At 42.7% G+C, this 15,594-nt stretch overlaps 1 protein-coding gene across 1 annotated transcript in view; it reads left to right on the plus strand.

Annotated features, from left to right (window-relative positions):
• The first annotated feature begins 514 nt into the window (after positions 1–514).
• DOCK8 (dedicator of cytokinesis 8) overlaps positions 515–15,594 on the plus strand; it is a 125,556-nt gene continuing 110,476 nt past the window's right edge. Inside the window, 3 exon segments of the mRNA XM_054986167.1 lie at positions 515–870; positions 9,459–9,555; positions 15,233–15,408. Coding sequence (XP_054842142.1) covers positions 818–870; positions 9,459–9,555; positions 15,233–15,408 — 326 coding nt within the window. The 5' untranslated portion in view covers positions 515–817.

A 15,594-nucleotide genomic window follows, 5' to 3' on the forward strand; every position in this document is an offset into this window, starting at 1 on the left:
ATCAGACCTTTCCAAACAGCCTGGGAATGGGGGTTTCTACAGCTCAGGTTACGAGAGACGATCTCATTATCTCTCCTTGCAAATGTTTGAAGAAGGCGTAGCCCCCAAAAGAGGCAAGAGCATTTTTCAGAGAGCTAAAAAAAATGAGACGAGGCCAGTGAGGGCGGAGGCCTGGATCGCTCGAGCGCCTTCTTCATGCGAGCGCGGCTTGTACCGAGCACCACACGTGGCTCGACAGGGAACAAACACAGACGGGACGCGAGCCTGCGGCGGAGTGTGGCGGCAAGTGTCCCTGGAACTGTGCTTGGCTGTACTGCTTCGGCGAGAGAGGGCATTTGTTAAACGACCTGCAACAAAAACTCCCTTAAAGTAGAAATGTCGTATTCCAGGAAGGAAGAGCGTCGTTTTCTGCTAGTTTTCAGCATGTAGGGGTATATTATTAACGAGTCCCTTTTTAAAAAAGAACGATTTCCCTTTGCAAGGTACCGCCCGCCTTTCTGTCTCAGGGCCGGACCACCTCGCCCGAGTGCACGCCTGGATGCCGCCGAGGCTCCGGGTGGCTTCCCGCACGGGCGGCGCTCGTCGCGTCGCCTCCAGCGGGGAAGGCGACTGTCAGTAACTCGCAGCTGCTGCTGGTTCCTCCCTTTTGAACTAGTTGATTTCAACAAGGAAGGTGAAAAAAAATGCGGAAGTTTCTACCCCGAAGTGGCAGCGCCGCCTCGCTCCTTTGGGCCAGATTCAGTGTATAGCCGCCCACCTTAGTGGAAAGCCACCGGCCTTTCCCCCGCTGCACCTCCGCACCGACGGGGCCGCATGCATGGCCACTTTGCCCAGCACGGACCGGAGGGCTTTTGCTCTGAAGCTCAACAGGTAAGAAGGGGCTTTTAGTCGGAGGAGGGCTTCTTTCCCCTCCGGCCGTGTAGCGACAGCCTGGTGGTTGAGCGACGGGGTGGGGTGGGGGCTTAAAGGCTGGAAACCGCTCCTAAGTCAACGAACCCAACGGCCTCCTCCTACTTAAGGACATGCAGGTTTTTCGAAGCGTAGAATTTTTCAGGGATTTACTTCAAAACAGGCACGGAGTGGGAATTAACCTGCCAGATCTCACTCGCTGTGTCACTGACACGAGATACTTGGTTGTGGGTGGGTGTGTTTAAAAGTCCTGGAAGAGTTGGTGTTAGAGACACATTGTTTGTATAGGAAGGTATTCACTCAGTGGCAGTTGGGTGTTTTTTAATAGCTCTGGCCAGTGCTTAGCCAGAACTTGTTCTGAGTGCTTTTCTAAAGGCAACAAATGTCAGGCAATTTATGATTAACCGGCAGCTGTAAAATCCCCGCTCCCTCCTTTATAAGTGTTTGTGGATGCAAATAAATTACTCTGGAGGAGCCCAGGAGATTTCATGGAGCGCTGTTGAGCCTGCTGCCTTGGTGGTTCTGAATTGCACCGTAATCGGCAAAACTGACAAACTTCCTCTTTCTGAAGTCCCTTTGAAGAGAATGGGATGAAACCAATGCAAGAGCCGCTAAGACTGGAAATGGTTTATGGTGGCAGTTTGACTGTATCACTTTGACTCTCAAAAGCTTATACCTTGGCAGTCTTGTTGGTGTTTGAGGTGCTATTGGACCAGGATCTTACTCTTGGACTGTAGTGCAGACCAACACCGCTACCTCCCTGTAACTTTTTTTTACTCTGTATGTCCTTAAGAGATGCAGGTCAGCCCTAAATTCAACATCACAGTTTTTTCATGGCATGATGATGGAGTGATGAATAAAAAGTCACCTGCTGTATATCTGGTTGTCTCATAGTTAAGGCTTAAGGCCACAGTTAAGGTACAGGAACAAAATGTTACTAAAACATTGTGCTTGGGTTAGCTCTTGTTTATTATCTGATATAACAGTCCTAAGCAAATTTACTTGGAAGCCCTGTTAATTTCAGTGGAACATACTCATGATGGATAAATTTTTCCTAAGAAGGAGAAGGTATGGATTTATATTTTTGCACACTTTTTCATTTCATCCATCTTTTTATTTTACATTATTTTTTATTGTTGTCCATGTCAACAATGTTGATGAAGGACTGGTTTAATATTTGAATTCATCCCTTACCTTGTTTTAACTTTCAACTCTGTGATTCTAATTCTTGTATCGTTTTGCTATTCAAATATTACTGCCAACATACTGTAGTTTGCCTAACAGAATGGAAAATATTTGTTTAGCATTGCTGTTTTTAGAAATCATGGTTTGAGTTCTCTGGAGTGGTTTCTTTGAAGCCCATCCATTCTATTTTAATTTCACCCTTCCTCCCCTGAGCTCAGAGGTACATGATTCCCTTGTCCATATTTTTAATCTTATAACAACACTGTGAGAAAAGTTGGGGTGAAAAGAGAATGGGAGTTTCACAGCTGAGTGGGTTTTGAACCCAAGTTTCCACAATCCTAATCCATCACTCTAACTGCTACACTACGCTGGCTTTGGACTGGAGACGCAACCAGAGGAATATTCTAATCTATTCTCGTATAAAAACATGTAACCAAGGTTTCAGTCTCCAAGAACTGGTGCTACTCTTAATGTGTTTATATAAAATTGAACAAGAGTGGAGAAGGAAACCATGAGCTGGCAGTCTAGCAAGAGAATGTTCTGAGACAGCTCTTGAGTATATGTATTCAGACTCTCTTAAAACTTTTTAGTAAACCTAATGAAATCAAATTTATTGAAAGGATGGCTTTCCCTTCCCTTTCAGTTCTTAATGTATCGAGTAATAATTCTAATCTATTATAGTGTTTGACTGCTGAACCAGAGGGTGTTATTTATTAATGCATCTAAAACATAAGTCTGTTGATAAAGGTATGCAATATAAAAATCATCAATATATCTAATTCTCAACATAGCCAGGTCTGTGGATATTTAAAATCCAGAAATTGGAGCCACGAACAGACATATCTTTCTATAAATCTGAAAATAGCTCCAGGTTTGTAGAAAAACCTGAAATCTTAATAGAACAAAATGGGGAGGTAAAAACCCCAAAGGACAAAAGCAGTGCTTGAAGCTTTAAGAAATGAATGCTGTCAGTGGCTGTTGCTAGGAAACCACTACAATATGGCCAACCTTAAGGCTTAGTTTCTGTCAGTAAAAGGCAGGGCCCTTTCCAGAGGTGTTCTAGCCTTGAAGGAGCACTCATTGGGGACAGGCCCTGCAGCAGTCCCTGGGGAAATTTTTACCGCACAACTTGCATGACTCACCTAAGACTGGCTGCTTGCTACTGAACAACTGTAGCCTCCATAAAAGCCAGTGTAGTACAGTGATTAGATGCTCAGACTAGGATCTGGGAGACTCGGGTTCAAATTCCACTCTGCTGTGGTAGCTGGCTGGATGCTCTTGGACCAGTCACACATTCTCAGTATATTCTAAATTTTTTAGCCATCTTGGTGGCTCTGTGAGAACACACACACAAAAAATTAACAAATGACCTACCTACCTCGCCAGGAGTATAAAATGGAAAATAAAATGGAGTGTTGTAAGCGGCAAGCTGCTTTGGGTCTCCCATTGTGGAGAAAGGTGGGATATAAATGAAGTAAATAAATAATAAATATAGCTGAAGATAGGGAGAGGGAAGAAAGACAGATTGGTGCATGGACAGAAACCAAGGATTGGCAACACTGTTGTGGTAGCCTAGGGACAACCACTGAGGTCACATGTTTCTTAAATCTATATGGGCTCTTTTTATCAGTTTGGGAGGTTTTAACCCCCTCCACATGTTTTTTTTATTTTAAATTTTTATACAAACCTGGGGCTTTTCTAGGGTTTGTAGAACTGTCATGCCTGTCTATGGCCCCAGTCACCAGATTTAAATATCCACAGATGGGGAGATGCTTTGAGAATTAGAGAAATTAATTTCTGCAGAATAATTGAAAGTATTAGTGACACAATTGCTGGGCGATCAGTGGATGAGGGGGCAAATCCCTGGGAGTTTTCCCACCACTGGCAGGCACCTGAGAACCCTAGGTAAAGATAGACTAGCTAGGCCCAGCCTGGCAACCAGCTGGAAACAGGGGGGGGCATAGGGGGCAGCCGTTGGTAACAGTGTGAAGTCACTTCTTGGAAAGCCCTGTAAGTGACTCTTTACTAGGCATTAGGAATGCAAGGTTTCCTTACCCTTCTAGCAGAGGGGGGCACCCAGCACTTACCTCTTGGATACTCTCATGCATGCATGTTTCTATTGTAGTACAATGATGTCACTTTCAGGACTTCCTGGGGTTTGGCTGGGACGATTTGAGCTCATAAATGGGCTGAATCGGCCCAGTGTGAAACCTAAGAGCACTCCCTGGGCCTGCACTATAACATCACCAGAACTGTGTCCCAGGAGGCCCATTCCCACGCCTTTTCTCCCACCAGCCAGGTGAGTGATGGTGGGGAGAAGGCTGGGAGCAGGTAATCCCCCCTCCCCCCCAGGGACTGGCAACCTTACTAGGAATCGCCAGAAACTTTATGATAAAATTAGGGTTGCTGGATGGTTGCAACCCAAACACTGAACACACCCCATGTTTCTTGTGCATGCACACCCAGAAATGACATCATTGCACCTTACCAGGAGCATGTTGCAGGAGGCCCATTCCCGTGCCTTTCCCCCCTCTGGTCAGGTGAGTGGTGGTGAGGCGAGGAGGCTGGGAGCGGGAGATTCTGCGGGACTGGTACCCTAGTCACCAGAAACTTTATGGTAAACTTAGGGTTGTCGGATGGTTTCAGCCCAAGTACTGGACACACTGAATGTTTCTCGTATGTATGCTTTACAGAGTAGGGCTGCCAGTCTTCCTCTGCTCCCAGCCTCTGCCCTCTGCTGCCACTCAACTGGCCAGTGAGGGTGGGGCAAAAGGCCCTTGGGAACAGGCCTGGGAGGCAAAAAACCTCCTGGACCAGTGTGCAACAGGCATGCCCCCAACAAACTTGATAGTGTCACATCTGGGAGTGATGTCATTGTGCCCAACAGGCATGCTCCTGTGAAGGGTGGGAGTATGCCCATCACTGGATGCAATGATGTCACAAGTCCTGCTTCACATTGTTTCTTTAAATGTAGGGCTGAGCTAAAAACAAAACATGGGGTGGCATGAACCCTCTAAGCACTTCTGTCAGTAAGGAAGTGTGCTCATTTAAGCAGTTTTTCAGGATCCTCTTGAAAGGGTGAAAAAATATTTGGTCTTAAGATGTACCAGCAATCATTGATCCAATTGGCTGAGCTCATCAGACATGGAAACATTGTGCTGACTTGCTATTGGCTTTGTTCGCCCTCAATGACATTGTCACATAGCAAATCTGATTGGCTACAAAGGGAAGGTGATGCTGTCATGTGGTCAGTTTGTGGGTGATACCATATTATTTAGGGTGGTTAAAACAAAAATGGATTGTGAAGAGCTCCAAAGGAATCTCTCCATATTGGGACAATGGGCACTAAAATGGCAAATGAGATTTAATATGAGTAAGTGATGCATATTGGGGCAAAAAAGCTCAATTTCATATATACACTGACGAGATCTGAACTGACTGTGACTGTCCAAGAAAGGGATCTTGGGGGATAGTCGTTAGATTGATGAAAATGTCAACCCAGTGTGTGGCTGCTGTGAAAAAGGCAAATTCCATGCTGGGCATAATTAGAAAAGGAAAAGAGAATAAAATTGCTGCTGTCATACTGCCCTTATACAAATCTATGGTGAGACCACACTTGGCATATTGTGTACAGTTCTGGTCACCTGAAAAGGATATTGTAGAAATTGAAAGGCTGTGGAAAAGAGCAACCAAAATTATCAAGGGACTAGAGCAACTGCCCTATGAGGATTGATTAAAATGCTTAGGGGCTGTTTAGGGTAGAAAAAAGGAAAGCAAGGGGAGTTGTGATGGAGATCTATAAAATTATGCATGATGTGGGGACAGTGGGCAGGGAGAAGTTTTTCTCCCTCTCTCATAATACTAGAACTGCAGGGCCATCCAAAGAAGCTGAGGGGCAGGAGATTCAGCATCAACAAAAGGCAGTACTTCTTCGCATAGTGTATAGTAAAATAGTAGACTTCTCTGCCATAGCATGTGGTGATGGCTGCCAACTAGGAAGGCTCTAAAGAACACTGGACAAATTCAGTCTCTCCCGTTTCTGGGTAAGGTGATTGAGCGGGCTGTGGTGGAGCAGCTACAGGGTTTCCTGAATGATTCCTCATCCCTAGATCCCTTCCAGTCTGGCTTCTGCCCGGGACATGGGGTGGAGACATTGCTGGTTGCCCTCATAAATGATCTCCTCAGGCAGCTGGATCGCGGCGGATCAACACTGCTGATACTACTGGATCTGTCAGCAGCATTCGATACGGTTGATTATGATCTACTGACCCACCGCCTTGCCGATGTGGGGATATGAGGGACTGCCTTACAGTGGCTTGTCTCTTTTCTCCACAGTCTGGGACAGAGGGTGGCACTTGGGGAAAAATTGTCATCCCGCCACCCATCGGTGTGCGGTGTCCCTCAGGGGACGATACTCTCCCCATTACTGTTTAATGTTTATATGTGCCCCCTCACCCAGCTGGTGCAGAGTTTTGGACTTGGGTGTCATCAATATGCTGATGACACCCAACTATATCTGATGATGGATGGCCGGCCCGACTCTGCCCCAGATGTCTTGGAGCGTGCCTTCGAAGCTGTGACTGGATGGTTGAAGCAGAGTTGGTTGAAATTAAATCCCACAAAGACTGAGGTCCTGCATGTGGGTCTGGGGGCCATGGGCACGGGACTCTGGCTCCCCGCTCTTGATGGAGCGCTACTTGCGCCGGTTTCGAGAGTTAGGAGCCTGGGGGTGATCCTGGATGCCTCCCTGACTATGGAGGAACAGGTCGCAGCAGTTGCCCAGTCTTCATTTTTCTATCTAAGACAGACCCGGCAGCTTGTCCCCTACCTATCAACCCATGACTTAACTGCAGTGATCCAAGCAATGGTCACCTCTAGATTAGACTATTGCAACTCACTATATGCAGGGCTTCCCCTGGGCCTGATCCGGAGGCTACAGCTGGTCCAAAATGCAGCTGCTCGAGTAATTGCAAATGTCCCAATTAGGGAACATATAACACCTATACTATGCCAGCTGCACTGGTTACCAGTTGAGTACTGGGTCCGGTTCAAGGTTTTGGTGTTGACCTATAAAGCCCTATGCGGACTGGGCCCAGCATATCTGCAGGACTGCCTCTCTCCATATGTACCCCAAAGGATGCTTCGTTCAACAAATCAACAACTGTTGGTGGTCACTGGCCCAAGGGAGGCCCGCCTGGCCTCGACCAGAGCCAGGGCCTTTTCGGTCCTGGCACTGACCTGGTGGAACTCTCTGTCTGAGGAAACCAGGGCCTGGTGGGATTTATTATCTTTCCGCTGGGCCTGTAAGACAGAGATGTTTCTCCAGGCATATGATGGAGGCTAGATTGGGCCCCCACTGGCCACACTAAAGATCTGTCCACCACCCTACATATGAGCCAGGGCTTGAAAAGCAGTATTTTATCATCGCCATCTGAAGAGAAGCTGTATTGTATAAAGTTGTTTTAATGTTATTTGTATACTGTTTTATATCTGTTTTTAACTGTATTTATGTAATTTGAAATGTTGTACTCCGCCCTGAGCCTGCCTGGCGAGGAGGGTGGACTAAAAATCTAGTATAATAAATAAATAAATAAATAAATAAATGGAGAATGAGTCTGTCAGAGGTTACTAGTCACAATGTATATCTACTCCCTCCAGTACAGAGACAGCATGCCTTAGTACATCAACTGCTGAGGAACATGGGCAGGAGCATGCTGTTGCAGTTATCCTGCTTACAGGCATCCTAGAGGCAGCTGGTCAGCCACTTTGTGAAGAGAGTGCTGAACTGGATGGGCCATTGGCCTGATTCAGCATGGCTCTTCTTATGTTTTTAAGTAGACAAAATGATCCCTGGTCAGTTTGGATCATTGGATGAGGAAGCCTGAAGGGGAGAAAGGAACTACTAATCAATAGCAGACCAGAAGAAAAATGCTTTTTTTGAAATATTTTAGACACCCCCCCAAATCGGCCTGCAGCACAGTGCTGACCTCACTTGGGCAGTGCAGTGGCATCAGTGGTGTCGTCACGTCGGCTCTGGGAGTGTGCCCAGGAGGCCTGTTCTCCACATTTCTCCCCTGCTGGCCGAGTAAGCAATGGCGAGGGGAGAGAGATGGGAGCGGGGAATCCCCCGCCCCCACCATTGGAATAGGATCCCTATCCAGTAGAGTGGTGCAAGCCACCAGGACAGACCCTGTTGCATGGTGAGGAACCCACAATTACGTGCTGGGGGTGGGTGGGGAGGGGCACCTCAATTTCCGTCCTATTGCCCTCTCCACACTATTTTCTGTTTCCGTCCTCCTGGCAGTCCCACATCCTCACCTTTTACCTGCTCCTCTAACTTTAGCTATTTTTATCATTTCATATATATCCTACCTTTATCCACAATGGGGACCCAAAGCCTTTCCTCCATTTTATCCTCACAATAATAACCCTAAGAGATACGTTAGGGTAAGAGGGTGTGGCTTGCCCAAGGTTCCATGGCAGAATGAGGATTTGAGCCTGGGTCTCCTAGATCCTAATCTGACACTCTGACCACTACACCACAGTTTTGTGCAGTGGCTGCTGTTGAATAGTAGTGAGCAGCCAGGCTCCGCCCCATGAGTCTTCCTTGAAAAGCCAAAATATCCCTGGAAGGAGCCCAGACCATCCCCCTACCCTTTACAGATGGAAGGAAGGTTTGAAAACTAGCAATACCACAGTGGTTGCCTAGCAACTTCAATGATGGCCACTGCAGAGGGCATTCCTAACTTAAAGCTACTGGCTTTGCTTCTGTTATTTGGGGTGGATGGGTTTAAACCCCTCCCCCAAAACCTGGTGCTTTCCTCAGGTTTATAGAAAGATATGGCTTATCTGTTCATGTTTCCAGTCTCTTGCTTTAAGTATGCACAGATGGGGCCCAGGTGAGAATTAAATATATTGGTATTTGATTTAAAGAATGTAATATACAATAAGCAAAAGGAAATATTTTTTTATCCAAAACTATTTGATTGTTAGCTTCATGCAGTGTTCTATTTACAGAAACAGAGACCCAGTCAAAGCTGTTATCCTACATGACAGATTCTTTCTATTGTGTTTCTGTGAACATGTATATTGGAGGGTTGTTTTGTTTTCCTAGTTTCTTACTTTTGTTTTTCTTTATTGATGTATACAGTTCTTTCAGGCACCTGTTTTCTTAATATAATACAAGGAAGACAGCCTGCATGATAGAAGCTCTTCTAAAGAACGTTCTCATTCTTCTTGGATGATCTCTCTGTAGCTAAAACGTGTTTGTCCTCAATCCAGTACAGCTGTGCGTGTCAAAATACTGAAGGGTGTTTGGTTGCTACCCTCTCATTAATGAATGACTTTTCCTTTTTGTTGTTAAGGCATTCCTCTGCAGAAATAAGGAGGCAGTTTGTGCATACAATTGGACAGTTCCCTCAGCGAAGTGTCAGTACCCCCGGCTTCTCTTCTAGTTCTCTGGTAAGTATAGAGATGAGTGTGAATCTTGTTTACAGGGGATAGGGCTCACTCATATTTGATGTGGATATGAAAGATCTGGAATGAAGAAATAGTGGATGGGCAAAGGGTTAATCACCCCCTTCAGTTTCTTCTCCATCCTAAAATCTATTCTCTAGAAGCTGCTTCTTTTAAAAAACTGTTCTGGAGTCCTGTTAAGGCACTTTGCATGTAATCTGTAGTTAGCATCTAACATATGTAGCTGGTTTAAACATATGTAGCTGGGCAGATGGCTGCAGATGTATTCTAAAGAACAAATGGCTAAAAATCTTAGAACCAATTCTTTTTTCCATATGTAGCATATCTGTAAAATATTACCCAAATGTAATATTAGTATATTCTGAAGTAATCAATACTGATATTAGCAGATCTAAAATATCAACCAAAATGCCATATTAAAGCTTACTGACTGTAGTATAGTAAAGCCATGTGTGAAATAAAGTGCAGGTGCCATAGATAGATATATTTTGCGAGAATTATAAAATCAGGAGACAACAAACATTTCAGATTTTCAATTAGGATTCTGGTTAAATGCACAATTTCGTTTGCAGATTGTATTTTAAGCAATTGGGATGGGAATCAGGGATGTAGGTTTCAGTACAGTATTTAATGATAAGACATGCTAGAATAGTTTTAGCCCAATCCTGTTTTCAGTCTTGCAGTATGATGTCGTCTTGCACCAGATGCCTTCTTTTTACAACCATTCTGTTTCTAGAACTGTTTTATCCAAGTGAAGACAAGTTAAAGTTATACTGTGGCTGCCGCCCTCTTGATACTGTTTAAATTATTTATTATGTAAACGGTGATTTTAATGTGGATATGGTTTTATGAAATTGAAAATTGATATTGTATTGTGATTGTGTTTTTAATTGATGTAATCTGCCCTAAGCCCATTCGCGGGGAGGGCGGAATAGAAATATAATGAAATAAATAAATACATTTGTTCTATGGAGTCACATAGGGGTACTATTGTTCCGAATAATGTCATGGAGCTTTGCTTTTGCTGGTTTGAAAGAAGGCAGTCTTTCAGACTAACTGCAGTCTTAAATTTTAGTAGAATAACATGGCAACTCTTACTGTTCAAAGATATTTTCTTGCTTTTGGTGCTTGTTAAATGTAAGAAAAATGTTGTGTCTGCAGAATTATGTTAAATAAATCAAGAAGACCTTTAGTGCTTCAAGTCAATGTTCATAAGAACGAGCAGGTACTTGGAAAGCTACCGTTTTGGAAACTGGAAAACTAAAATAGTGTTCACTTCCTGTCAAAGCTAACCATCATGTTTTACTCATTTCCTCAATCTGAGCAGTTGTGGTGTTTAACTTGTCCCTTGTGGGTTAGTTCATTGGAGTGGGAGGGGACGTTCGCGTTCTTTAAAAAAATGCTCTTCTTCAACTTGCAAAAGTTGTATCTTAATTCCGGTATCCGCCATTTTGCTTGCTGCCAAAATGTACCCGTGCTGCTGACTGTACTGTATTGAAAAGGTATGTTTGGTGTTTCTGTGGCTGTTTCCGCATGATGCTTAATTTGCTTTTAACTGGAGAAAACCCACTTCTTGTTTAGCAGTTTTTTGCCTTCATGATAAACGGTCTGATCTACATTGAGTGTTTACATTGTTAAACTTTTCACACATTTATTATACTTCTCTTGGAGGCTTGTGAAACTGTAAAAGGGAAAACTGCAAACTATTAAAGTCCTTTATTAAAGTCCAAGGTTTGCACAGTTCATTTAAATGGCCAGAATGCTTGAAAATTCCATAACTGATCCTAAAGTGATTTTTTGTTTTTTAAAAAGGGAAACAAATGTGGCATAGCTCTTGTTTATCCATCCACATGCATATTTACACTATATGTAATAATCTTTAAAAATCTTTTGCAAACCAAAGTGACTTATCACACAATGCTGCAGTGAATTCCATATGGTCTGACCAAGTGCTGTTAAGGTCTATTGTGCAAATGTTTATGTTTAGTATGTGGTGCTTTACTAATGAAGATGGGCTTAGACTGAAGTCTAGATTTCAGTGGGCTTAGACTGAAGTAACTCTGCATAGGATTGCACTGTAAGTATAGGGTTACAGTTGAAATTTTCAAAATAAACACGGTATCCTCCTATAGGATAAATCTTGTTTCAATAATGATAGTAGTAGCTAAGATGGCGATAGCTCAAAAGTGGAAAACTGACCATATACCCACTATCAAACAATGGCTATCAAAGAATCTTTTAATCTCTGACAAAGTAACTGACCAAATAGCTTTTTCTGAGAACCCCAACTATCAGTCATTCTTTATGGAGACATGGCTTCCCTTTTTAAATTATATTACAGAGTACCCCATTGAGGATTATAGTGTACCTTCGAAATATATAGATATTTGTCTTTATTGATCAATAATGACCTGTAAATATGCTCCTTGTTAGATTTATATGTTTAGTTAAGAATGTTTGGAATCTGGTTACCTTTATGTTACTGTTATTGATATGTTATTTTTATTGTTCTCTTGAAAATTCAAAAATAAAAAGTTATTAAAAAATTTTCAAAATAAGGACATCTTAGATTTCTCCCTGTGATTATAGCAAAAACAGTTACAACATCAGTGTGACAATCTGTGTTCTTGAGAGAGATTCTGTCTGAACAGTGTTATACAGTAGTGTAACATGTAGGGTTGCCAGCCTTCTTGTGGGTGTGATATCGAGCCTACAGGGATCGGTTTACCTGGAGAAAATGGTAGTTTTGGAGAGTGGAGTCTATGGCATCACATCCCTGCTGATCTTCCACCCTCTTCAGGGTCTGCTGTCAGATGGTCAGCAATTTCCCAACCCGGAATTGGCAACCCATGATCTTTTACACTGTAGTCTTACTCATCGATGGGAGTTAAGCAGCCTAGTTGTCTACAGGATTGTTGTCTCAGTAATCTGAAGTTGTATAAAACCCTCAGATGGGGTTGTGCTTCCTTTAGAAGAAAGTTTATGATCATACAATGTTTGACAAGCAGTGACAGAGAGTTCAAGAACTTTTTCTTTGCACATCTTTCCTCTTGGTCATATCTCATGAGAGACATTAAGGAAAACACATGCAGGATGAGGTAAATATATTTCAGTCTCTGACCTTTTTCACATGCATTTTTGGCTTGGTTTTAATGCTGTTGAAAAGTAGGACCCCCCCCTCTTCCTAGGCTTGCCACCCCACCCTCCCTATACAGAGAGGGGGATACCCTGCCCTTACTTTGGTGCCCTTCAGCCCTGCTTACCTGGCTGGTGTGTGTGTGGGGAAACATTGGGGGCAGATTGCATGCCTGCACTCCCCCATTGTACTGGAAAATGTTATAATTTTCTGGCACACACACAAAAAAATCATTTTCTGGCACAACAGAGGAGCTGCACGTCACACTTAAGCCAGATTCCTTAAACATTGCCTGTTTGAATGAAATTTTTAAGAAATCTGGCTTCAGTGCAACCTGCAGCTCCTCCATCATGCTGAACAATAACATTACTTTAGTTATTACTAAAGATATTTTGTGTGCTTTTACAAATACAGCTTGGTAAACCATGAAAACACCTCATGTAAGAAAAGTGCCTCTGCCTTAGATGGTTCTTATTTAGGGTACTTGGTTGGAAGTTGCTGGTGTACACATACCATCTGGATGTCGAACTCAAATGCATTTTAGGAACCTGAAAGCTGGGAGTATTCCCCCTCCAAGCATTACTATGGAATATTGAATATTCTCATCTTATTATAGATACATATCTTGTGCAACCTCTAGACAGTTCAGTATTTGCAGTCTTCCAGGCCACATGTTCCTTCTCCATCTGTTTCCTTATCTGGTCCTTCAATTTTATGTAACAGCAGAAGCCACATATGGAACTCTGGGCCCATATTAGCTAGGTTTTTCAAGATTTCCCTTATTTCAAGGGTCTTCCTTATTGCAGAGCAATGGTTTTCGAATATTATACCTGTAAAGGCCTCTTTCCCCCTGCATGTGTTCCATGAACCCACTGTACATTCTAATGAAATCTCGAGCGTGTTTTGAATCTGGGGTTCATATGAAGCAGTGAATTATCTTAGTTCATTTGAAGCACAGACTTTTTGGGCTTCTCCATTGCTCTGCATGAACTCTAGAATGCCTCTAACATGCTCAGCTGGACATTATGGAAGAAAGTCAATAACCATAAGTGTCTGTTAGGGAAACTAGTCTACTATTACGGATCTTTTTGTTGGAGGAAGCCCTGATAAGCCCTGATTTCATGTCATAGCCCTACTATGACATGAAATACAAGGTTCAACCACTTTTCCAGAGCATCATAGCAAATTCAGCTGATGGTCTCATTTGAAAACTCAAGAGCCCTGTAGATTTACACAGAACAAATACTACAACTTTGAAATGCTCTTTGTTTAGGGATCTAAGGTATAATTGAAACTGTTTCAATGTCTGATACAAATCAGGATAATTCGGGCTGGATTATGATTTCCTAATTTGGTGTCATGTTGAAGAAATTCTGTGTTTGATTCATTTTTCTCTTTTACTTGGCTTTTAAAAAAACTTTTTATTAATAGTTTTATTTATTTTGTTGGTCCCACAGAAAGAGAGGGGAAGAGAGATTTTTGTTCTGGATTAGTAGAGGTATTTAACGTGATTTACTGTGCACGAATGTGGTTATACATTAGAATGCATGTTGAAATGTGCATCCAATTCAAGCAAATGCAGTGCAGATTCTATCTGACTGTGCATCTGATTTATGCCCAGGCTTTCCAGACCATCATGTGATGTCCTTATATAGCAGGAGTAATATCATCTAGTAATAATTGTGTGTATTATGTGCCATTGATTAGCTTCAGACCTATGGTGACCGTATGAATGAATGCCCTCCAAAACGTCCTATCACTGATAGTCTGCTCAGCTCTTGCAAACTGAAGGTTGTGGGCTTACTTTATTGAGTCAATCATCTCATGTTGGGTCGTCCTCCTTTCCTACTGCCTTCCACTTTTCCTAGCTTTATTGACTTTTCAAGAGAGTCTTGTCTTCTCATGATGTAACCAAAGTATGATAGCCTCAGTTTTGTCTCTAGCTTCTAGGGAGAGTTCAGGCTTGATTTGATTTAGAACCCAATTATTTGTCTTTCGAGCCCCCCCCCCCCCTCTCATGGTAGCCTCCAGCACCACATTTTCAGTGAATCAATTTTCTTCCTATCAGGGTTCTTCATTGTCCAACTTTTACATAGTAATAAGTAGTAACAAACAAATATGCCTGTAAAATAGTTATTTTTTTTTGGATAAAATTTTATTGGATGGGTTAACATACAATCAAATTAAAAGCAACTACATTTCTTTTCAGTTCCCATAAGTATATGTTCCCCACCCCCTCCCCTCCCCCTTTTCAATGTTGACTTCCAACAGCACTCCAACCCCCCGTTTTCTGATCATATTTCTACGCTATAATTATTAGTCTGTTACTATTGGTAAAGATCGAAAATATATCTTATCTTATTTAATATACTTCAAAAGACCACAATTGTCCCTTGACATCCCATTTTCTTTCTAAGTACTTTCTCATTTTCTTCCAGTCTTCGAAAAATGCCTTTGGATCTTGATCTCTCAGTTTTCTCGCCTGTAAAATAGTTATTAACCACTTATTTTATTTTTGTGATTCAGCCTCAGTTCTATGATGCGGTAGAACCCGTGGATTTTGAAGGTTTCCTAATGATGCAGCTGAATAATTTAGATTTGGATCTCCTACAAGAACTTGGTGATTTTCCTGAAGATGACTTGGATGTCGCTTTTACTCCAAAGGAGCACAGGACCTTACAGCCCTCATTGCCTGAGGAAGGGTAAGGGGTGAATTGCTTTAAAAACAGCAACAGGTTAATGCCTAATAGATAATATACTATCTGACCAAAAAGCTTCTCCCCTTAGTTCCCAGATTTGTAGAGGGGCTGTAGTTATTTGGTGACCCAAATAACGCACAGTACACATGCATGCACGCTCCATTGATATGTCAAATGTACTTTTAAATA

This window comes from Eublepharis macularius, chromosome 8 (assembly GCF_028583425.1).
Source record: "Eublepharis macularius isolate TG4126 chromosome 8, MPM_Emac_v1.0, whole genome shotgun sequence".
NCBI lineage: Eukaryota > Metazoa > Chordata > Lepidosauria > Squamata > Eublepharidae > Eublepharis > Eublepharis macularius.